Source organism: Anabas testudineus, chromosome 1 (genome assembly GCF_900324465.2).
Source record: "Anabas testudineus chromosome 1, fAnaTes1.2, whole genome shotgun sequence".
In the NCBI taxonomy this organism is placed as follows: domain Eukaryota; kingdom Metazoa; phylum Chordata; class Actinopteri; order Anabantiformes; family Anabantidae; genus Anabas; species Anabas testudineus.
The window spans coordinates 12,737,804-12,761,701 of NC_046610.1; the positions used below are offsets into that span (position 1 = coordinate 12,737,804).

General features: G+C 41.1%; 1 protein-coding gene across 2 annotated transcripts in view; it reads left to right on the forward strand.

Annotated features, from left to right (window-relative positions):
• slit2 (slit homolog 2 (Drosophila)) overlaps positions 1–21,376 on the forward strand; it is a 73,647-nt gene extending 52,271 nt beyond the window's left edge. The window contains exons 13-38 of one of the 2 annotated variants that reach the window (XM_026359769.1): positions 478–549; positions 812–955; positions 1,583–1,746; positions 2,094–2,117; positions 4,877–5,027; positions 5,145–5,219; positions 5,463–5,606; positions 5,838–5,981; positions 6,072–6,238; positions 6,351–6,483; positions 7,480–7,548; positions 7,844–7,915; positions 8,482–8,553; positions 8,708–8,779; positions 10,634–10,797; positions 11,947–12,071; positions 12,258–12,355; positions 13,358–13,497; positions 15,495–15,588; positions 16,178–16,315; positions 16,636–16,876; positions 17,311–17,441; positions 17,547–17,701; positions 17,817–18,171; positions 18,312–18,526; positions 19,455–21,376. In XM_026359769.1, the coding sequence (XP_026215554.1) occupies positions 478–549; positions 812–955; positions 1,583–1,746; positions 2,094–2,117; positions 4,877–5,027; positions 5,145–5,219; positions 5,463–5,606; positions 5,838–5,981; positions 6,072–6,238; positions 6,351–6,483; positions 7,480–7,548; positions 7,844–7,915; positions 8,482–8,553; positions 8,708–8,779; positions 10,634–10,797; positions 11,947–12,071; positions 12,258–12,355; positions 13,358–13,497; positions 15,495–15,588; positions 16,178–16,315; positions 16,636–16,876; positions 17,311–17,441; positions 17,547–17,701; positions 17,817–18,171; positions 18,312–18,526; positions 19,455–19,711 (3,616 nt within the window). In that variant the 3' untranslated portion in view covers positions 19,712–21,376. The remainder of the gene's footprint in view (positions 1–477; positions 550–811; positions 956–1,582; positions 1,747–2,093; positions 2,118–4,876; positions 5,028–5,144; positions 5,220–5,462; positions 5,607–5,837; positions 5,982–6,071; positions 6,239–6,350; positions 6,484–7,479; positions 7,549–7,843; positions 7,916–8,481; positions 8,554–8,707; positions 8,780–10,633; positions 10,798–11,946; positions 12,072–12,257; positions 12,356–13,357; positions 13,498–15,494; positions 15,589–16,177; positions 16,316–16,635; positions 16,877–17,310; positions 17,442–17,546; positions 17,702–17,816; positions 18,172–18,311; positions 18,527–19,454) is intronic. The other variant, XM_026359770.1, reaches the window with a different exon arrangement.
• Positions 21,377–23,898: the final 2,522 nt, after the last annotated feature.

The window sequence follows — 23,898 nt, forward strand, 5'->3', positions numbered from 1 at the left end:
ATTTTTAAATATAACACACACTGTATAATTAAAGCATAGATATACTAAGTAAAACAAGAACATAGCTTCTGATCATCTGAATCATGTTTAGCTACTGGTGATGCAGCGACAGTGACTACAGTAGGAGGTACTGGAGCTATCGGACATTTCCAATAAACGTTTTCCTATGGGCTTCTTACAATTCAGACGTGAATGCCACATTTGTCACTGACACATTGTCAAACAATTGTAGGAACATTTAGAAACTAAACAAACTTTTCCCATCATTCTTTTAGATTTTTATACAATAACATCCAAGAACATGTTGTTTTAAAAAAACAAAAAAAGTCTTAATGTCTGATTAAATAAGTCCTCTACGAGAAACAAATGAGTAATGAGGATAGTTTTGGTTTAGAGGTATGATTAGTGGAAATACTGAGTAATACAGTACGTGTGGTCTTGTTCATAACCTATTACTGTTGTGTTTGTTCTCCACAGGGTGCTATATGGGAACAAGATCACTGAGATTTCCAAAGGACTTTTCGAGGGACTCTTTTCTCTGCAGCTCTTGTGAGTGAATCCCTCCCACCCCGACGCACACACACACACACACACACACACAAAGCTCACATCTGCAGTCCATTGATATTCTGCTGAAAAGTGCTTCGCTAAAACATTGTCCTCAGAGTGTAGACATCATGATTGAAAGCCATCATCACTGACCTGTAACAACTGAAACATTCATCCAAGAATGATAACAAGAGAAAGCCTTCTTTGCCCAACTCTCCTTCTGTCTCTCACTCTCTCTCTATCTGTCACGTCTTTCTTTCAGGTTATTGAATGCTAATAAGATAGCGTGTCTGCGCGTGGATGCGTTTCAGGACCTCCACAACCTCAATCTGCTCTCATTATATGACAACAAGCTTCAGACCATCGCCAAGGGAACCTTCTCATCACTAAGAGCCATACAAACACTGTGCGTTTACACACACACCTCAGTATAGACACAGACCACACCAGTACTAGTGTTAAACTTCAGCAGCAATTATCATAACTTAACAACTATGGATGTACAAAAAATTGTAGAAAAACACTTTTTATACATGTACAATACGTCCAGCATTTTGCACTGATGACCCAAATAACAGAGGAACGTACTGTATACCAATATACTGAAAGTGATGCAAATCACTTTCAGGAGCTACAGCAATTTACATCTGACTGAAGAACATCTTGTTCCAGCTCTTAGTAAAATCTCATGTGTAGATACTTATTGCTCTGTGTGTTAGATGTAGATGGAAAATAACACATTATATATAAGAGTATATAAATACATAGACAATACATTGGTAATAAGAACAAATAATACAAAATGTACTGCATATAAAAGTTGTTTTATACAATTAAAGTTACTTGTATGAAAAATGCATTAGTATGCATTATTTTGTAATACCCCTACCAGCCAATGACATATTACTATGTTATACATACTCACACCGAAGAGACAGAACATGTTCACAACTACAGTATATATTGTCCTGACAGCCTATGTGTGTGTGTTTCTGTGCCCTCTGTGTGTGTGATGTGTGTGTGGGCGTAACAGTCATTTAGCTCAAAACCCATTTATCTGTGACTGCCATCTGAAGTGGCTGGCGGACTACCTGCAGGACAATCCCATCGAGACGAGCGGTGCCCGCTGCACCAGCCCTCGACGGCTCGCCAACAAGCGAATTGGACAAATCAAGAGCAAGAAGTTCCGCTGCTCAGGTATAAAAACACGTGCCCACACAGTAGTTCACACAGAAAACCAATTAGATATCCTCAGTGATCTGTATGCCAAGGATAATTCTTTAAATTTCTCATTCATTCACACATATTATTCAACACAAACTGTCCTCTCCTGTTCTCATAATGTGTCCTCCTGCTGGGATTTTTCCTCAGCCTCTTTTCACCAACCTTCAATCCCTGTTTTCAGTATTTTCTGGCATCTCTCACCAGTTTCACACACACACAAAATACACATACTATACACATAGCAAATGAGTATTTTCGCCTAGTGTAGCATTCTGTTCTTTTTTTTGTTTTCATTTCGACTCTTTCTGTTTCTCCATTAGCTAGAGAACAGTATTTCATCCCAGGTATTGTACATCATGCATGTGTGTGTGTGCGTGTGAACTTAGGTCACTCACGGTGCACGTATGCTACACACTCACCCACTCTCAACACCCACAGTGACTTGTTTTGACTGACACCGTTTGAATGCCCAGACGTCTCTACTTTTAATGGTCTAACTTACATCATAATGCATCACTTCTAACCATACAGCAGATAATCACACTCTGGTCCTTGCACTGGGTTTTTGATGTTATCTAGAACCTTGACAATAGATGCACAAAAAACAATTGGATTAACAAGCTCAGGTCACTGTCAGCTGCATGTGCGACTCTGCAAAAAGTAAAGTACATCAGTACAGCGATCAAAGATACTACATTTAAAACCAGTCCTCCTCACTTCTAAGACACCTAATGATAGCTAATATATGAGTGTGTGTCCGCGAGCATCTGTGTCTGTTTCGCCCACTGCAGAACATCAAAAGGTCACGCAGTTACCATGCTCAGAGGGGTGCTGGGAAATATGTAAATGAGACATACATGAGATCAGTAGCAGGGCTAAAGGCGGTCATTACCACTGCAGCACACAGAGGAGGCATGGTGTGTTGTGGATGAGAGCGTGTGTGTGTGTGTGTGTGTGTGTGTGTGTGTGTGCGCTCACTGCAGTCATTAACTCTGCTGCGCACTGGGGGGACAGAGGTTTCAAAGCCCAGATACCACATACAGGGCAGAACTGAATAATTTAAGAACGTCTGAGAACTTGAATAAACATGTACAATCTTGGTATCGTGCAGTAGATTAATACAACTAAAACCCTCTGGTATGATTTGCATCGCGTCCCCTATTTCAAGGTGTACTACTTAGGATGCTATCTCAAATGGGTTTGAACAAAATCTCTGAACTCTGGGTGCTGTAATTCCAGTTCTGTCCCTCCAACCAAATATTTTTTGGCTTGTGTTTTGAATCAGGTGAGCTTCAAGCAAACAAGGCCAGGATGTGTGTTAGATAAAAGTGGGCACCGCGTGTCATGTAACGCGAGCACAATTCTCACCATTCACGAGTCATTACCCCTTTAAATGAATCACTGCTCGGGCACTGAACACGACAAAAAAAAAAAAAAAAAAAAACCTGCCGCTGTTTCTCAGTTTTTCATCAGCTTTTCCCTCCTGTTCAAATAAACGAGTGAAATCCCTTCTTCTTTCTCCTACTGCCTCTCTCACACACTCAGGAGTACACCATGTCGGCTGTAAGTAACAAACACACACAACTCTCTGTCAGCTCCGAGTCCCTCTATTCCTTGTCCCTGAGCTGGCCTCTGACCTTTGACCTCTACCACAGTGACCTTTGACCCCTCCCCTTTGTGACTCCTTCTGTCTGTTTACAAGCAACAACATAGAGGATGTCAATGAAACTTACAATTTAGCCCACAACGGTTCATGTATTATTATCTTTAATTCTCTATATGTGTCTGACTCTGCGTGTGTGTGTCTCTGTGTGTGTGTGTGTGTGTGTGTCGTACCCTCGTTTGTTGGCATACGTGTGTGTGTGTGTTCCTAGATGACAGGGCTTCTCTTGCCTTCAGTGCTGCTGTAACTCTCCTCCCACTGTTCCTGCTCTCCTGTGTTATGTCTGTGAATTTAGACGTCTTTAGATGCTTCAGTCTCTTTTTTCCTGGTCTCTGCTTTTTCTTGATCTCTTTACTGTACCTGTCTCAGCTTATCCTCCTCCTCCTCCTCCTCCTCCTCCTCCTCTACCTTCTCTCTTCATTCCAAGTGATACATTTTCTCAAGCCAGCTGGCTCTGATGTCTTTGTGCTTTTCATAATTTATGTTACATCTTTCTTCTCTGGACTATTCCTGTCCTTCTTTCCTTTTTATTCTCTTCTTCCTTCTTTCCTCATCCCTCTGCCAACCACCTCTCCTATTCATCTATTTTCACTCCTCTCCTTTTCCTCACTATCCTCTCCTTCCCTACCCCTTTCTCCACCTCTCATCCTTAACTCCTTTCCTCCTCCTCTCCTCTTCCTTTCCTCCCTCTGTTCTTCCCATCCCTCTGTTCCAGCGGAGGAGCAGTCAGTCAGCAGGTTGTTCCTTTGTGCTTGATCTAACCATGTGGCTGCCAGGTTCCTATAGTGGAACATGGTTCTGTCAAGCACCATGGAACGGCCCTGCAAACCCTACAGCATGGCCAAGACGCAAGAGACAGCAAACTCCTGTTGTCTCTCGCAACCTCTATGTGTGTTTGCGTGTGTGAGATAGTTATAGAGAGAGAACAGAATGAGTCCTTGTGTCTGTACAGTGTGATCGATGGTGCCTGGGTGTGCGTAAGCATTTTTCTGCTATGATCTAATTTTTGAAGCTGTTTTGTTGCACTGTGGTTTTCTAACACTAACAGTTGCTTTGCAGTCTGACGGCTCTGAAAAAACTCCTACAGTACATGGTTATTCTTTTGTGTTTGTGTGTGTGCCTGTTGACATGTCTTGACAGTGTGTGTGTGTCTTGTGGGCAGACTATAATACACATGCAGCATTTCAAAGTAGGGCTCATGGGAAATGTTGCAAGTGATCACAATCAGCAATAGCTTTTGAACATGTTTTGTTGATTTTGACAATTCCTAGTCCAAGCACAACAAGCACGGCCCCTCTGCAATATTTCAAAATTTTTTCCATTGTGTCATGACCTTCACTTTGGCCATCCACAGTGTTTTTGTTGGAACCAGTAAACGCTGGGGTTCAACTCATGCATACTGAGAGCGTTCTGTGATGTTACCGTTTTGATTGTGACCAGGTACCGAGGACTACCGCAGCAAGCTAGGAGGAGACTGCTTCGCCGACTTGGCCTGCCCTGAGAAGTGTCGCTGCGAGGGTACCACGGTCGACTGCTCCAACCAGAAACTCGCCAAAATACCAGATCATATTCCTCAATACACTGCTGAACTGTGAGTCACACTGGATTTGCCTACTACAAAGCGGATCTGCGTGTGTGGTAAAGAGAAAGCATCACTCTTGTTCTTTCTTCTCGTCTCTGACCACCTCTTCTCTTTTCCTGTTTTCAGGCGCTTGAATAACAATGAATTCACTGTGCTTGAGGCGACCGGGATCTTCAAAAAGTTGCCTCAACTGAGGAAGATGTGAGTCAGACATGTTGTAAACATAATAGGAACAAAGAATTGCATGTGGATGTGAGGAAGTCATATTTAGTTCAAATGGAGAAGTTGGAAATAAACCATGTGTATTTCTTTCTGTATTGCCTGAGATGTTCTACTTCTTGCTGACTTTGTCCTCCTCTTGTTTTCTCCTGTCATGTTTCTTCTCTCTCTTTTCATTCTCCCTGCCTTCTTAACTCTCTTACCTGTGCTTCTCCCTCCCTACAGTAACCTGAGTAATAACCGCATCACTGATATAGAGGAGGGCACCTTTGAAGGAGCCTCGGGGGTCAACGAACTGATCCTGACCTCCAACAGACTGGAGAACATACATCACCGCATGCTGAAGGGACTGAGTGGCCTCCGTACACTGTGGGCACGCACACAACTGCATATGCAAATGACATTATCATATCATGTATTACATTCAAATATGCGCTCGCAAACTGTGACAATATCCACACAAACATTTAAAGCATGTGAGCATGCATAATTCACAGGTTTAAATTATCATAAATTGACTATGCAGTATCTTTAATCACATCCTGTGTGTGTGTGTGTGTGTGTGTGTGTGTGTGTGTGTGTGTGTGTGTGTGTGAGTAGCATGCTGAGGAGTAACCGTATCAGCTGTGTGAGTAACAGCAGCTTTGTGGGGTTGAGCTCAGTGCGTCTCCTGTCACTCTACGACAACCAGATCACCTCCATGAACCCAGGGGCCTTCGACACATTGCACTCCCTGTCCACGCTGTGAGCGAAGAATACACGACACACACACACATATACAAAAGTATAAAAATACAACGACAAAAAAAATACCGACAACTCTTTGCTCTGCAGCAACCTTCTGGCCAATCCTTTCAACTGTAACTGTCACCTGGCTTGGCTTGGTGACTGGCTGAGACGGAAACGCATCGTCACTGGTAACCCTCGCTGCCAGAGTCCTTACTTCCTGAAGGAGATCCCCATCCAGGATGTGGCTGTCCAGGACTTTGCCTGTGAGGATGGTAAGAGGAAGCAGATGTACATTTCACCTGCTAACATGTGATGCTCTGCATTATCTGTAGACCTTCAATTTGATCACCTGTTCAATCGCTTCTATTCATTAATCCTAACCAGGTAACGATCAGAACAGCTGTTCTCCGGTGCTGAGGTGTCCAGCAGAGTGTTCCTGTCTGGACACTGTGGTGCGCTGCAGCAACAAGGGTCTCACCACTCTTCCCAAAGGCCTGCCCAAAGAGACCACTGAACTGTGAGTTCAAAACCAGCACAAAAATGAGGCGTCGGAATATGGTTTGAGTTTAATGCAGTACTGAATAGATTCAGCTGCATTTTTTGAAAGATTTTAAATTTCCATTACTTGTGCATCTGTAAGAGAATTCTGCATCTATTCACCTTTTTATACCAGTTTTCCTCTTGTGAGTCTGGTGAGGGTAGTTTGTCTACCTGCTGCCCTGTCAGCATATCAGGAGCTATGCTGCAGATGGGATAACTGGTTTTGAGGACAGCGAAGTCATAATAGAGTCTGTGTCAATTGAAGGACACTAAAGTAGTGCTTACAAAGCATTGACGTCTCCTATGTGGTGTTGTTTGGAATAATTCATATGGAGTTGATGTCATAGCGCCAGCTGTTAGCCTTAGAAAACTAAAACTTGAGAAATCTTTTACTGGGGATTTTGTTGGTCCCACTACATTAGAAAAAGCACACAATGATGCAAATGCTGATAGAGACACACATAGACATACTACAGGCTTAGAGAGGATTTTATTCTTGAAACACTCACACTCAACGTCTCACAGAAAATCCTGATGATATAAAAATGATAGCCCTAAATTCAACATTAGACAGAAGACTTGATGGTATTTTCGATCATTTTACTTTTTCCCCGTGGGGAACATGCTTCCTCCAATATTGACAAAGACTTAATTATTCCTCAGATTAATAGCACATTGTCACACAGTGAAGGAGATCATGCATGCGTATGTGCGCGTGTGTGCTTGTGTGCGTGCATGGAGTGGCGTGAGGGGGCTGCATTAAGATGCATGAGGGGATATTAAACTGCAGCGTGTGTTATGGCTCTAGCAGTAATGATGACTGTTCACACTGCTGGAGATGAGGAATTTCCCACATGGTTAAATAACTTAATTTTCTCCCTTCTCATTTTCTTTCTTATATGTTTAATATTAGTTTACTTCCCTTCTCTGTTGTTTCTAAACCATCTCTCTCTGTGTGCTCTCTGTAACTCAGGTATCTGGATGGTAACCACTTCACTCAGGTTCCCGTGGAGCTCTCCAATTTCAAACACTTAACACTCATGTAAGTTAAACCCATGTGACCACAGTGGACAAATATTGCAAATGCGCATTAGATATTAATTCGCAAATCACGAGGCCTGTGTTTTCTGTGCTCTGTGTTTAAAAGACTATAACTAACAGACTGGTCCTCTGTCAGAGTTTTGTGTTGTATCGTTGTCGGTGTCAACCTGGTTTGGCCCTGAAGTGGGCATGGCGACCCAAGTACAGAGTAAAGAAGAGTAAACATGAGCATTTTACAATGCGCATAGTGTATGTGTGTTTATGCATGTGTTGTGTGTTTTATGTTTCCTTTTCAGTGATTTGAGTAACAACCAGATCAGCACGTTGTCCAACCACAGCCTCAGTAACATGTCCGAGCTGCTTACACTGTGAGTCTGGCTTTACATCAGTCCCTCTGCAATTTGGTTTGTGTGTGTGTTACTGAATGTGGGTAATTCACAAATGCACAGGAAGGAGACGCTCTTAATAAAATAAATTCCACTAAATGCAAACTTTTGGAGAAAATATTTTTGTTGAGTTATCATATAGTCATGAATAGTGTCCCTCGTGGGCCACTATAGGTGATTAATAGGCTTTTTTCTTTCGCAAAGCAAAAAAATATTTGTATCACAAAGCAACTGAGTACGCAGCCTGAAGCAACTGAAGATGCTGTCACCACACAGTCAAAATGGAAAGTTGCAATAGTGGATAAACCAATCTATTGACATATGCAATATGATTGTACTTGTTTAACACGTATCTACTGTATGTGTGTGTTTCCAGTCGTATTTATCTGTTAGTGCTGACAAGTGTGTTAATTTGCATGTTTGTGTTTGCCTGACACTTGAGCTCAGTGGAATGTGGCAATAAACATACAGTAACTGTGCCCTTTAATGCATCTTGAAAATACATTTCCGCTTCTGTCTGCATGCTAACGTGTTTATTCTGTGTGAAGAATCCTGAGCTACAACCGCCTGCGGTGCATACCAGTGAGAGCGTTTGATGGACTCAAATCCCTGCGTTTGCTGTGAGTATCTGTCCTGACACATGGTGACACTAAGAAACATAGTGCAGATAGACTTGTGTCAGACTGGTCCTAAAGAAACATCCAGACTTTAAAGATCGACTCTTCTTTTTAACATTTCTGTCTCTTTCTTCTTCTTCCTCTCGGCCTTTCTTAGATCTCTCCATGGTAACGACATATCGATGATACCAGAGGGAGCCTTCAAAGACCTGTCATCACTTTCTCACCTGTGAGTAGAACACACGTCACTGTTCACGTCTCTTTCTATGACTGAAGAGTTGACATTTTCAGCTTATAGAATTGCAAAATAAAGACAGATTATCATAAAAAAGGCCTTTTCTCATCATCAGCGAGGAAAATGGGCAGCGAGACTTTTAAAGAATCAGCCTTAAAAAGTGGCTGAGCAACTCATTTACAGCCATTTATTTAGTTATTTTTTTGTTAAGACTTTACACCTGTGTCCTAAATATTCATATTGTATTGTATTGGCAATAAATGCAAACATAATTTATAGTGGGAATGAAAAGGTGGCTTATGACTGTGAGACTGTGTTTTGACGGGTTGATGTCGACTGTGGTGTCAGTAGGTGTGGGGAAGAACTATTAGAGTTCACTTAGTCACCATGATGGATGTATGGAGGTTCCTGTAGCAGTTAGTAGCCCCCAGTCAGTGTTCATGTTAACATAATTAATTATTAATACTATACGACTACTAACTATGTCGGCCTAGGATATGTTATAAAACTAAGGTCTTTGTTTCCTGACTTATTACTTCCATGTACCCTAATCACAATAAAGAAAAAAGATAAAATGACATTGAACATAATCTGATGGTTTAAGTATTAATGCAGCTGAATGTAAAGAATTCTCTTTCCAGAATAAATGAAAAGCTGGTACTGATTACTGGCCAGTCTATTTTAGTAACAGAATGATCTACACCGTGCGTTCTCACTGTCATTGAGTGTTTGGAGAATATTTCAGGTGCTTTCTGAATAATTTTTATCTTTACTAGAATTTAATCCTAACTTTAAGGGGATATTCTTAGAAAATGTCATATTTCTAAGAGTTTCACCACTAGGAGCATCTTTAAAGCTTAGGAAGCTTTGTCAATACAGCCCCAGTTTTTGTAGTTGCTTTCTTTTTTAAATAATGGATTTTGGCCAAATTGATTTTTCTGCAGAGGCGGCTTTACAGCGCAACATACCCACACTTGGGCACAGAGGACTTTAGTGCAGGGAGTCTAAAATTCAGAATGTCTTGAAGCCTTTAAACAATAGTCAAATACAGTAAGAAACATATAATCTCAGGAGACACTTGTCAAAAATAATAACTGTGATAACAAAGTCTTGGTGTAGTTTTTTTGCACTTTACTGAAGTGGTTTTCTACCACAGTGTCTCAAAAATATGTGGTCTTCAATAGAGTGCCCATCATTGATGTACTGGAGTGAAGGATGAAGGTAGTACTGTCCCTTGAATTACCTGCTGGTGGGAATACCAGCGAGTGAGTGTTCGCCCCAGGGCACTACACTAGGATCAGCACCGTGGACAGCGCTTATGACAAGCTGTTAGCTGCTGGTTTTACCACTGCCTTGCAGGGAAGACTGCAATCAGGCAGCATGAGCATGATTGGTTAGCAGTGAGATAGTGACAAAGTAGCTGATGAATGAGCCAGTTATAGCACATGAATGCTAATAAGCTGAAGCCAGTAAGTTATTACTGCCACGACTTCTGTGGTCCACGTGAGTTGCATGAAAAAAATCCTGTTATACTTTCGTTAGATAGAACATTTGCAGAAACCTAAAAAAGAAATACAGCATTTTATTAAAGTAGAGCAGAAACATACTATCTATAAACTAAACAGCGTTAGAACGATGCTCCCAATAAACACAATTCAAGTGGACAGTGATATATGTAGAACTGTACATATTGTGACAGTGGCAGGTTTTGTACAGTTTCTTCTCTGTGCTGCAGCACATTGTTTTTTCAGAAGACACAATAACTGTGGGGTTAAAGTGTAGACTGTTCGGCGTTATTGTAACTGAACATTGTTCTACCTCTTCGCTCTCTCTCGTTCCGACTGGCAGGGCTCTCGGGGCCAACCCTCTGTACTGTGACTGCCACATGCAGTGGCTGTCAGACTGGGTAAAGAGCGGCTACAAGGAGCCTGGCATAGCCCGCTGTGCGGGTCCTGGTGACATGACCGACAAACTGCTGCTCACGACGCCTTCAAAGAAGTTCACCTGCACAGGTAACTGCAAGCTGAAACACACACAGAGCAGTAACACAGGTACACATGTGCATGTCCACTTTATTAAGCATCCAAACTAAAAAAAAGAAAAAGTAATGTAGTGCCAAGAAAAATAAACACTTGATGAGGAGTCAGAGAAGATACCTTGATTGTCTGATACCTAAGAGTTGTGAAATATGGAGACTGACTGTTGACCTTAACCTTTTAACCTCATTATATCACATTAACTATGATTACATGACTGAAACCTATTTTTAACCTAATCTAACTGACGCGCTGTAGAAGTCCCCGGGGCCTTGTGGTTTTCTGGTGCCAGGTAAAGTAGCCAATCAAGTCCAAGTACTTACTCCTCAGTCTCCCCTTCCCCAACTCAACTCAGTCCCTGCCCTGTTTACCTCGTCCATTGAATCCTGAGCCGACTGAACCACTCTGTCCTCATGTTCTAACCAGCAATGTGTGTCCCGACTGTTGAATGTTGATGTTCTGTCATCAGAATTGGGGATTTGTGTCTTCTGTACACACCATGGCCTTGCAAAGACAATCTGTCATCTTTCTCACGTATCATCCATGAAATTATATGCAATGCTTCTATAACCATTCTCTATATTATTGGTAATATACTTTAATATATATAATGACTATAATTTAAATACTTAATTGATCCCATAGACAAACAGTTGTTGTGGACAGCTGTCATTCAAAGTATAACACATGGCCAGGATGAACCAGGGATCAAACAACTGTCACTGAAATTTCTTTTTTCACATGAGCTACAACTACTAATAAATATTCACCATTTATTAATCAAACTTCAACATACAATATATCTACTATCATGATATATGGCGTCATATATTTGAAATATCAATAATACAGTAGCACTGAGGGGTCAAATATTTATCTGCTGTACAAGTGTTGTTTTTTGAAGATGAAAGATTTATTGCAGGTCCCTGATAATGTACAACTGTCAGTGTATGTAAACGTCTGTCTAGACTTGTGTTGCTCTGCTAAATGTAGACCACTCTGAAACATTAATCATCTCTCCTGTGGTTCTGTGTGTGTGTGTGTGTGTGTGTGTGTGTGTGTGTGTGTGTGTGTGTGTGTGTGTGTGTGTGTGTGTGTGTGGGTTGGTGTGTTTGCATCACACAGGGCCGGTGGATTTGAGTATCCAGGCTAAGTGTGAGCCCTGCTTGTCTAACCCCTGCAAGAACGATGGCACATGCTCCAATGACCCCGTGCACTACTACCGCTGCACCTGCCCCTATGGATTCAAGGTACACGTCCTATGGAAAGCGAAAAAGGGACAGTCACTTGTTTAAGCATCTGATCCAATATGTTTTCTGTCACCTATTTAACATCTCTAATTTGCTGGTGTTCTTGCAATTTCATGGTAATTACTGTAGAAAAAAGCAGTTGACCTGTGAAAGCACTGAATGTGTGTGTGTGTTCATGTGACTTAGGGCCAGAACTGTGAAGAGCCCATTCACGCCTGTATCAGTAACCCATGCCAGAACGGTGGAAGTTGCCACCTGAAGGAAGGAGAAGGAAGCAACTTCTGGTGAGAACACACAACATACAGCTCAAATCTAAGCAGAGACTCCTCAACCAAAGCACCAGGAAGATAGAAATCAAAGTATAACAACAGCAGAAATCGCTTCGTTAAACCATAGTTGTAAATTTCATTCCGGGCATCTCTGGCTGGCTTTAGGACCCTGTGAGAAACCTTACAATAGGCGCATGCAGTAGCCTTTGTGCATCACGCCACCAATTCAATTCAAGGCTACAAGTACTAGATATCAATAAACCAGTGATCATTGAGAACACACTAGCAGGTGACCTCTGGACCCCTCAGTAGAAAATTCATCAATGATGCTGCGCCACTAATGACAGGTGGGAATTAATCAACAGGCAGTAAATGGCTCAGGAGACCAGTTTTGTCCTCAGTCTGTCTCTGAGCCGGGCAACCCTGCTGTGAGAATTGCCGTCTCTTCATTTGGCTGTTTAGTATTAACAGGAGGGGAGCTAACGCCTGTGTGCTTGCTCCGAGCAGATTTTAACCACCCACACAGACAATTAGAGCAGCCCAGGATCACTGCTCCTCCTGTTTCTCTTTCTCTGCCTCTTTCCTTCTCGCCTCTCTCTGTCTCTTCTGTTACTTTGCCATTTCCATCTCATGCCTGTATTTTCATCTTTATGTGATTTCTTCTCCTTCTCCAGCAAAGAACGTGAATATTCATTGTGAAGAACTGTCAGTGACTATATAATGAGATATTAATCTGCCTGAGTGTGTGCCGCATAAGAGCTCTTTATTAGTTAATATGCCACTGTGTGTGTGTGTGAGTGTGTGTGTGTTTGTGTTAGCGCAGTAATAAAGCTGAGTAGTAGTTACAGAGTTGAAGCACGCTCGCGCTAACAGAATAATGACCCACTGAGGATATGTAGATGGAGCTGACACTGCTGTTATGAGCCACTTACACGGGTATCGCTTGTGCCTCTTTGTTATTCAGAGGTCTCCACGATTCCTGTTGATGATCCTCTGCATGTCGCTGTCTGTTCTCAGGTGCGTGTGTCCGGAGGGCTTTGAGGGGGATGCGTGCGAGATCAACATCGACGACTGCGAAGATAACGACTGTGAGAACAACTCAACCTGCGTCGATGGTGTCAACAACTACACATGCATGTGCTCACCAGAATACACAGGTAACACATTTTGATAAAGGGCAGTCGGATAAAAAAAAAAGGTTTTTTTATTCTGATATTTTGAATCAACTAACACAAGGTCTTTATTTTATACAGTAGTGTTCATTGTAATGTAATTCTGTCCACTTGTCCCCCTAAATATCACATTGTAGGAGATCCTACACCCTAATCCTACATTGCACCTCTATTATTTCCACTGAAACCTACAAAGATAAAGATGACCTTTTAACAATAATAACCTGCAGACGAATCACATATTTTCCAACTAGTCTGTTGCTACCTGTTTGTCTGCTTTTGCACTGTGCTAATCATGTCTGACTGCTAACCTTTGTGGCGGTGTTCTCTCTCTATCTTTCTATGTCTCGCGCTGTCCTGTGTCTTTTTTTTCCTGCCTCGCTCTGCTTTCTGTCATCTATCGACTGTGCTTTCTTTTTCTTTTTTCTATTTTTTTTTTTTTTTTTTGGGTGGGTGCAGCTGCTACCAATGAGGTGGAGAGAGGTTAGTCTGTTCTTCTCTCTGTCCTTCTTGTCCCCCTTTTCTCTCGCTTTCCTTGCCTCCTTCCTTCCATTGTTTCAGCCCTTCCTTTATTTCCTGTCCTTTATTCACACTCCCCAGATATTTGATTTTGAGTATTGCAGATGTAATATACTGTATGCGGTGGTGCTTCATGTTTGTAGTGCATGTCCTTGATGTTCAAACAGCACTGAGTTTGATATTTGTCCTCTCAGTCACCTGTGGTTATTCTGCTTGCTGATTTATGCATACATGTTATTACCGCACTATATTTAAAGTAAACTGCACCATAATAATCCAGGTAAATCATTTCACATTAAAAGATGTTGATTTTCTTTATGTTATTGTCAACAATTCCCATGAAAAGAGCAAAGCAAGTACTTTCCCAGCCTCTCTGTGACACTTACTCCAACTTTATTTGTTCCTTCCAAGGATCTGATTTATATTAAAGGTCACAGATGTAAAATTTCATTTTAAATGTGACTCAACAGGCCCTTTTGTTTCTGAAACATGAAATTGTACTCTATTTGGCTATTTGGTCAGTATTTCTAATAGTTGGTTTGGTAGCACGAACACGTGGAACTGGTTCCAAATAAACTAGTGTCCATCGTCCCCACAATGTGTGGCTCATTTTTAGGTTTTTAATGGTGTTTCTGGATAATAATATAGTTACTCTGTCTACTCTGTTCGATTTGGTCTTTTCATGAAATATGCTGACAAGAAGAAATATGAAATCTCTCTCTTGCATTTTCATTTTAATGCATATTTTACAGCAAACACTCACAGACTTTTAGATACAACTCACCAGTTATCCTTACTGCAGCCATTTCTCCTTTATTAAAAGTTTTTTAAAGAAAAAGATTTTCTATTTATCATAAACAACATGGGCTATTTCCATTTATAAATAAGACTATGTTACTATAGTATCACTGCTTCCCAATAAGTAAAGTGCAGCAGTTACTCCTGGAAGATAAGCTCTCATGCACAAATATGCTTATACGTCTTTTATCATTTCACACACATGTTTGCATCGATCCCCAAGTGTATCATATAATTATTCCCAGAGGGGGACTTTCTGCTGTCAGGAGTATAGGTTTAGTCCCTGATGCCTCATCAGTGATTCATTTGGAGTCCAGAGTTTCGGGAACATCAGGATACACTCGGGAATACCATCAGGAATATGACATTCCTAGAGATTAGATCATTTATCAGACCATTGTGTTGGTCCTGGCCACGAGAGAGTCATCCATCATCAGAGTGCACATCCATAAAACGCAGACACACACACACATTTCTGTTCATGCAGTGCAGTGCAGATACCCAAACTATACCGTGTACACTCGCAAATACACATTGTAAGGGAGCTGGAAAGTATTGATTTTAAATTCTAATTCAACTTATTATCATTTACTATATGTAAAGTATTGAAGTAAGTGTTGGATGTGTGTGTGTGTGTTTACGCCTACGTGTGTGTGTGTTCCTAGGGGAGCTATGTGAAGAGAAACTGGATTTCTGTGCACCAGAGCTGAACCCATGTCAGCATGACTCAAAGTGCATTTTGACCCCTCAGGGATACAAGTGAGTGGACCACACACACACACACACACACACACACACACACACACACACACACACACACACACACACACACACACACATTGAGTTTATGGAGTTTTCAGTGTTTTCTTGTTTCTCTCCCCCAGGATTTAACTGCAAACTTCTCTCACACTGAATTAAACAGGTTGCTGATTAATCAATGCGGAGACAAGCTGTGTATGTTTGTGCGTGTGTGTGTGTGTGTGGTTAGATATGATGTTTAGGGGAACATGCTTTATATCATGTATCTTGAAAAATAACATCTAGGCAGGCTAAAGTGCCTACATGTTGTACCCTTGCACTAAGCAAAGATCAGGATTTAGTGTGTGTTGTAGTACTTGTACCTGTAAACTGTCTGGGGAAAGAGGGAATTGAAGTTTTTTGCAGTCTGTGCCTGTATTTTCAAACATGAGCAAGGAGAACAAATCTTTCCGCAGGCAGACGCAGCTTGTTTAACAGAAGAAAAGCTGTGTCGTCGCAAGGTGCAGATTGTCGATTAAAGTTCAGCATCAATAAGCATTTCTGTGTCTGTGTGTGTGTCTGTGTGTGTGTGTGTGTGTGTGCTCTGTAGATGCGAGTGCACTCCAGGCTACGTGGGCGAGCACTGTGAGCAGGACTATAACGACTGTGAAGAGAACAAGTGTCAGAACGGAGGTCAGTGCATTGATGCCATCAACGGATACACCTGCGTCTGCCCAGAGGGATACAGGTCAGACTCACATCCCAACAGAAACTCACACATACTGATCTTATCAAGTAGTATATTTATATCCTGTTGAGGACCAGTGAGCATCTCCACACTGAAGTCAACATTTGTTTAGTATTAAAAAATCATTGTATGTTGTTGGAGGGCTCTCCCTTGTGTTCATTGTTATTTATTGCAATGAACACAGCATCATCTATTCCTAACTTATAGGAATAATAATCAAAGTCTAGTAATCTGTTGTTATTTGAAATAGGGACCTTTTAAAATATTGTTTTTCAGTTCTTATTGTCTGCCAAACCCTAAAATCTCCGTATGTGTTGCAGTGGGTTATTCTGCGAGTTCTCTCCTCCGATGGTCCTTCCTCGCACCAGCCCCTGCGACAACCATGACTGCCTTAATGGGGCACAGTGCGTCGTCGTGGGAACAGACCCTCGCTGCCAGTGTATCCATGGCTACGAGGGCGAGCGCTGTGAGACGCTTGTCAGCGTCAACTTTGTCAACCGCGAGTCCTACCTGCAGCTTCCCTCCAGTCTCCTCTCACCACAGACTAACATCAGCCTACAGGTTTGCACTCACTCAACTATACTACTACTCAATGTATTACATTAAAGTACACCTATGAGGTACTTGTACTTGGATTTGTACACAGGACTAAACTACCTAGGTTTATGTCAAGTATTTTAACTTAGCTTCACCACAACACTGAAATTCTGCCAGTATTAGTACATGGTCGACTTATAATTGCCTGGTGGCACAACTCTATAAGTGGTGGTTGTGCAATAAGTACATTTATGTCAGTGTTGAGTTCACAGTTAGTTTTGTCTGCCCCCATGTGGCCAAAGTAATTGCATGTTTAATGTTCTGATGAGTCGTCTGTTTCTGTATTACTGAGGTATTTTAAATGCAGAGCTGTACCTTTTGGGGAGTAAAGGATCTGAAAGATACTGTCCACATTGAAAATAAAGAAAATTAACACTTGCATCTGACTGTCATTTCAGATTGCCACAGACGAGGACAGTGGTGTGTTGTTGTACAAAGGGGACAATGACCACATTGCCATGGAGCTGTACAGGGGACGTCTAAGGGTCAGCTATGATACCGGATCCTATCCTCCGTCTGCTATATACAGGTACTTGCACATACAAGCAGAAATGTCCAACAGCGTAACACAGGCTGACGCCACATTCACATGATGGATGATCCAAATGTTCTACCCATCCATTCTCTCTCTCAGTGCGGAGACAGTGAATGATGGCAGTTTCCATGCTGTGGAACTGTTAGCTTCAGACCAGACTCTGTCCCTGTCCATTGATGGTGGGCCGCCTAAATCCATTAATTCCATCAGCAAACAGTCCACCCTCAACATAGACTCTCCACTTTACCTTGGAGGTGAGGATCTGAGCACAGACTGTCAGTTGATGTGTGTGTTCCTGGTCATTGAGGATCATATACATATTTAGATGTGTATCTCTGCACTAATGATGTTCAAATCATTTTTTTCCAGGGATGCCGGAGCGGGCCTCAGCCTCTGGGGGTCTCTCTGCCCTGCAGCACAGCTCAGGTGGACGCAATGGCACTAGTTTCCACGGCTGCCTCCGTAACCTGTACATCAATGGAAAGCTTCAGGACTTGGGGGCTGGCCTGGGGCCTGGGGCTCCAGGCTCTGGGACAGCACAGAGCACCACCGGACAGTGGCTGGGCCACGGTGTGGAGCCAGGCTGCCAGCCTTGTCAGAGAGGAGTCTGCGTCCAGGGTGACTGCCACTCAACAGGGCACCGTGGCTTCACCTGCACCTGCCACCCGGGCTGGACAGGAACACTGTGTGACCAGCAAGTCAACAACCCATGTGATGGCAACAAGTGAGTGACTTTAAGTGTGCATGAGTTCAGAAACACAGTGAGTAAAATGCCAAGCATTTAGGCTTTTGAATCCAGACTAGGAGTACTGTATATCTCCCCAAATAGTTATGTTCTCTGTTCCCCTCTCCTCTACCCTACAGGTGTATCCATGGTACCTGCCTTCCAATCAACTCTTACTCCTACTCCTGTCGCTGCCAGCCTGGTTTTACCGGCGTACTATGTGACGAGCAGGACCAGGATGCATCTCACCCCTGTAGCCTGTCTCGCTGCAAACATGGCAAATGCAGAGTGTCGGGTCTGGGCAAAGCATACTGCGAGTGCAACAGTGGTTATACAGGAGAGGCGTGTGACAGAGGTGAGGAAGGCGCTGGCGCATGTTTAGTTGGGTTTGTGTCCGTGTGTGGAAGTGATTACCTCGGTGTGTGTGCAGTAAATTGACTTTTCACATTCTTCTAAAAGTAATACCTGATGCAGCTTTTTAATCTAGTTTCTCTTAACATCATCTTTTATAAGCTTCTACTTTGCTACTCACTGAAGTGTGTGCCTAACAATTTTACATCTCTCTCTGTTAATGCTTCTAACACATTGCTTCTTCAACTCAGTTTCTCCTGAGCTTCCTCATAACCCCACACGGGGAGTAACTCAGGTGAGATTGCCTGGTCACATTTTACTGTCTACCTCCACCCACTGCCTGTGCGTCACCTTGATTTTGTTTGTTTGTAGAATATCTGGCCAAACACCATTTGCATTAGAGTATTAAACCTGATTCAAAGTAATTGCTCCTGATTGTTTTCAGGACATTTCATTGTTGCCATGTTTAATAATATATACAACTATATCTTAGTACTAATTATAAGCTTGTTTGTGGAGAGGGATTAAGCATTACATCATCAATCATGATGTCCCGTTTCCCACTTCAGGACTGTTTCATCCTTTGCATGTAGTGTACATTTTGTACACTTTGCTAAAAAAACCTACTATGTATCAAGTATGCAGCCTAACTAGTTTGGCAATAAGCGCACACAGAGTACCTCCTCTGAGTTTTTCCATTGCAACAATATGGATCTGCTTTCAATGCAAAGGATGAGACACTGTGAAATGATCTACACATCCCACTTCCTCCTCTTACAGCCTTCTCCTTGTTGCTTCTACAACCCACTGTCAATCTATTGGTAATGTGTCATTCTCATAATCAAAATCCCTGTTGCTGTAATTTCCTCGTTGATCCATAACAAAAATACAGGATAGATAACTTGTCACCTTTCTTCTGGTCATACCTGCAGAGGTGGCCTGCAGAGGGGAACGGGTCCGAGATGTCTACCAGAGACAGCAAGGCTACGCGGCGTGCCAAACCCAGGAGAAGATCTCCCGCCTAGAGTGTCGGGGCAGCTGCCCGGAGGGAGCAGAAGGACAGGGCACCTGCTGCACCCCCCTCCGCAGCAAACGCAGGAAATACACCTTCCAGTGCACTGACGGCTCCTCTTTTGTTCAGGAGGTGGAGAAAGTGGTAAAGTGTGGCTGTACAAAGTGTTCCTCATAAAAAAAGAAAGAAAAAAGTGACAACACTCTTGGCAGATTTCCTCCCCACCAGATATGTTGTGTGTTCCTGCCCACTTTACCTGATCCTCGCCCCCTCATTGTCCAAGGTCCCTAATCCTCCAACCTCCTTAGTCCTACCCCCACCAACTCTGTTTTTTTAAAAACCCTGAAAAAAAAGTCTAAAAAAAATTAAAGAAACAACTAAAAAAGAGTTTCTTTTCGTGTCAGTGCTGGACTGATGATCGATGCTTCCTCGGTGGGGATGTTGAATTGTATTGTAAAAAAACAGACTTATTTTTTATTATGAAGTGGAAAAAAAGACAAAAAAACACACAAGAGTTGACTTTTTCCTTACGTCTACTTCTTTTTGTTGGTCATGATGACTCCAATGTTATGCCACGCTGTCTCTTCCCTGGAGGACTGACCGGTCACTGACAGGCTGAGCGCTTCCTGTAGACTTCATGCTTCCTGTCTGTGCAATGTGTGTTTTAGGAGTAACCGTAACTGGTAGAACCACAGACTCACCACTAGGAGGAGCTGCATTAAGGCACGGGAAAGGCAGTGATAACCCTCTACAAGAACACAAGAAACCACCACTGTAGTCTGCAGTTTCCTGTAACAGACCTCCTGAACCCTGTGAGACTGTGTGCATGATCCTACACACACAGCTGTGCTCAAACTTGTGGTATTTTATACAGCTACTGAACACACACACACACACACAAACACATCCAAATGCTCTCACCGGTAGAAGAGTTATCCATGTTATCTGCTGGGTCAAATCCACTACTCTCTGTTTATCTTCCCCCAGTCATGAATGACAAGTATTTATTGTATCATAAATACCTGTACTTATTCAGTAGATTCCCCCATGTATCAATCTGATTCTTTTAATATATATTAATTTATATTTGTCCTTATTTTTGTATTAAAAAAGACATAATCTGTCAAGATAGCTAAACTAACAAAATGGTGTCCTTTATTTTGGTTGAAGAGAAGTTGTTTTTTGATCACTGAAACTATTGTGTTTGCCAGAGACCTTAGTTACATTTTAATCTGCAAATGTGACGTGAAGACATTGTATATTTTTGTCGCGTTTCCTGAGAGTTTGTACTGTGCCATTACCAGAAGGTCTTTATATTAGAGTATAAATGTATAGATAATTTCCCTACCTATGTATTTCACAAACAGATCTTGTGAGTAGCATTGACCCTAGAGGATGCTTAGAACTGTTTTTACCTTTTTAACAAATTTATGCTTAAAGAATACTGTGACTTTTTCTAAATGAAACTACTTTGTTAGCCCCTTGGTCTCCAATGTTAACATGTTGCTGCTAAGTTTTTGTACCGTAGACTTGGATCCTGATCTGTATATTATATAGAACTTCCTGCTCCTACTGTACAGGGGCACCTTGTGTAACAGATAAATATGTCCCCCCACCTCTACACATGTGCATTGTGCTTTATATCCGCCCCTCTTCTCCTTCCCCAGACTAATGTCAGTTCCCTGACTGATGTTTGTTAATTAAACACAATATTTACCTCATATTTCTCACCTTTGCCTTTTTTATCACCCTAAGTCGTCCAGGTCAGGATTGCCCCCCATGACACACTGTAAACAGTAATTATTAAAGCTTTTAAGCATAATAAAATGGGATGTAATCTTCCATTCATCTATTATGGTTATGCTTTATTCTCACCTTTACCTCTACCCTTCCCTTACATGTCTCTAGTAAATTATTTACTCTTCTTCTGTCCGTTTTGTTTCTTTTTGAGGAAATTTGGAGCGTGCATATAAGTGTAAGTTCATCTTTGTTCCCCCCCGACTATCTTAAGGAATAAGTCTTAGCAACGAGTTATGCAAACAGACCAAAACCAGAAAATGACTAATCAAACCAACAAGAGCAGATGAATAGTCCGCAGGCAGCAGCTATGAGCAACATATTTCTGTTTTAATGTTCATTCTTTTTAATGGGAAATCACAATTTCATCTATGTGAAGAGTATGTCTGGTATGTGTTGTTTCAAATAAATCAGATGAAAGCAACAAAACAGTTTTCACCAAAAAGTGTTGTCCTCATAGTCAAAGTCTGATAAACAGCTTATTCCTTTTACTTATTTAAGAAGCTATTTTTCAGTAGAGTGATGCATTATAAGTAACGGTCAAGACAGTAATATATTTTCTTTCTATAATGAGTAAAGTAAAGTATTACAAGTTCTCAAATGGTAATATTATTGCACATACTAATCCAAGTACTGCTGTGTTACTGGTCTGAACTTAACTTGTCCTAGAAGACGCGTCACTGGTTTACATTAAGAAGAGAAATGTGGTGATGGAATATATATGAATAGATCACACTAAGAGAAGTAAATGTTGTTTTCCTATTATCCCAGACACAGTGTTTCTCTAATCTTAACAAAGTGAACAATAGCTACCACAAGATTTATTACACACATCTAACCAGACTCATATTCTGATAAGATTATGCATGAGTAAAAGCAGGTATTTGTGTCTGATGTAATGAAATTCCTTCCAGGTGTTTCTGAGAGCATTATTGAGAATGGGGGCATACAATGGCAAGAAAAAATAATTTCTGCATTAAATTGTCATAAAATGTGATCTGATCTTAATCTAAGTCAATGGTATTAATAAATATAATGTGCCTAAAATAATAACACATTATACACATTAAAAAAGTCTAGTATTAATCTAGTATATATTATTGAGAACAACTACAATATAAAAACCTCATAGTGCTGGTGGAAAAAGTATGTGAACTCTTGGAATTACCTTAACAAATTCAGTTGTCAGGTATTAGCATACCTGGAGTCTATACAAATTCAATTTCCAGAGAAATTAGGACTAAGCTCTGCATTGATTCAATTTTGTTACTATGCCTGATGCCTGCAACACACTAAACCAGTCACAAAATACGACAGGCATTGTATTTTTAAATTTGAGGAATTCAGGAAGTTGTGTTGTTTTTTTCAGGCAGCGATTTCATCTGTTGTATTAAAACAATGAAAAGGGCAGCATAATCCTCACAACAAAGTGCTTATAAAACCAACACAATAGTCTGGTAGATTAATTTCACTAGACATCAAACGCCTTTATGTTTTACACTGTTTGAAATATTTCTATTCTTTGTAAATGCACTGACCTATTTTAGAATCCAAGGTGAAGATGAAATAAAGACAGAACTCATTGAATTTACTGTAACTAAACTTACTGAACTTTGTTTGCTCTCTGTTAGGAATTTATTCTGGCAACAACTGAATGAATTAGGTGATAAAAGTTAAGTGTAAGTATCAAGCCTTATCAGAACCGAGGTTGAAACGAGATACTCTTTCTTTTATGGAAATTATTAGTGAAGGGGGATATTCTGGTAATATGTAGACGGTTACACTGAACTGGAATAATGGCATCAAAAGATATTGTTTTCAACTGCTCGTCCTATATATAAGATGGAGTTTGTGCATGTAATGCAGTATTTTCCGATGACCTACGTTTGCTGATAAGCTCCTGAGTTCATATTATTAAAGATTTCAGATTCAACTCTTCTTCATTTGGTGTATATTTCCCCTCCAAGAGAAAAGGGTGTTTGGACAGACTTTAGCCAGGTGAGCAACATTTTAATTAATTAATAATCTTTCACTAGAATTTCAAGCATTTTGGTGTCTGTGGCCTATTATTATGAAAGGAATTGTGAATTAAGGTAAAAATATATGTATCAAAACTTCTGTAATTATGAAAATCATTATTTTATTATTGCAGCGAGACAATTATCACCTTGTGCTTTTAGAGCATAAGAAAATTTTATATTCTTCAAAAAAACAATAATAAAACTTTTTCTATGCAAATGTCTTGACTACAAATCCATTGAACAGTACAAATGCACGGATTTGTGGCAGGTGTGGATATAATACAGTATCTTGAATAGTTCATGTTTTATTTTCACAGAGATGTTACTCCAGATATTTGTAGCTTTGGTGGTTTTGGTGTCAGTGGATCAGACATTCGTTGCAGCTGCTACTTCTTCAGGTAATCTTAAAAAAGTTGTACCTACTTGGTACAGGTGTGCAGTAAGTATACATTCCTATTATAGTCACATGCACTTCTTAAAATCCCTGCTAATGTGCTTATTGTAATAAATTTGTTTTCAATAGATAAGAACATAGAAGTTGAAACT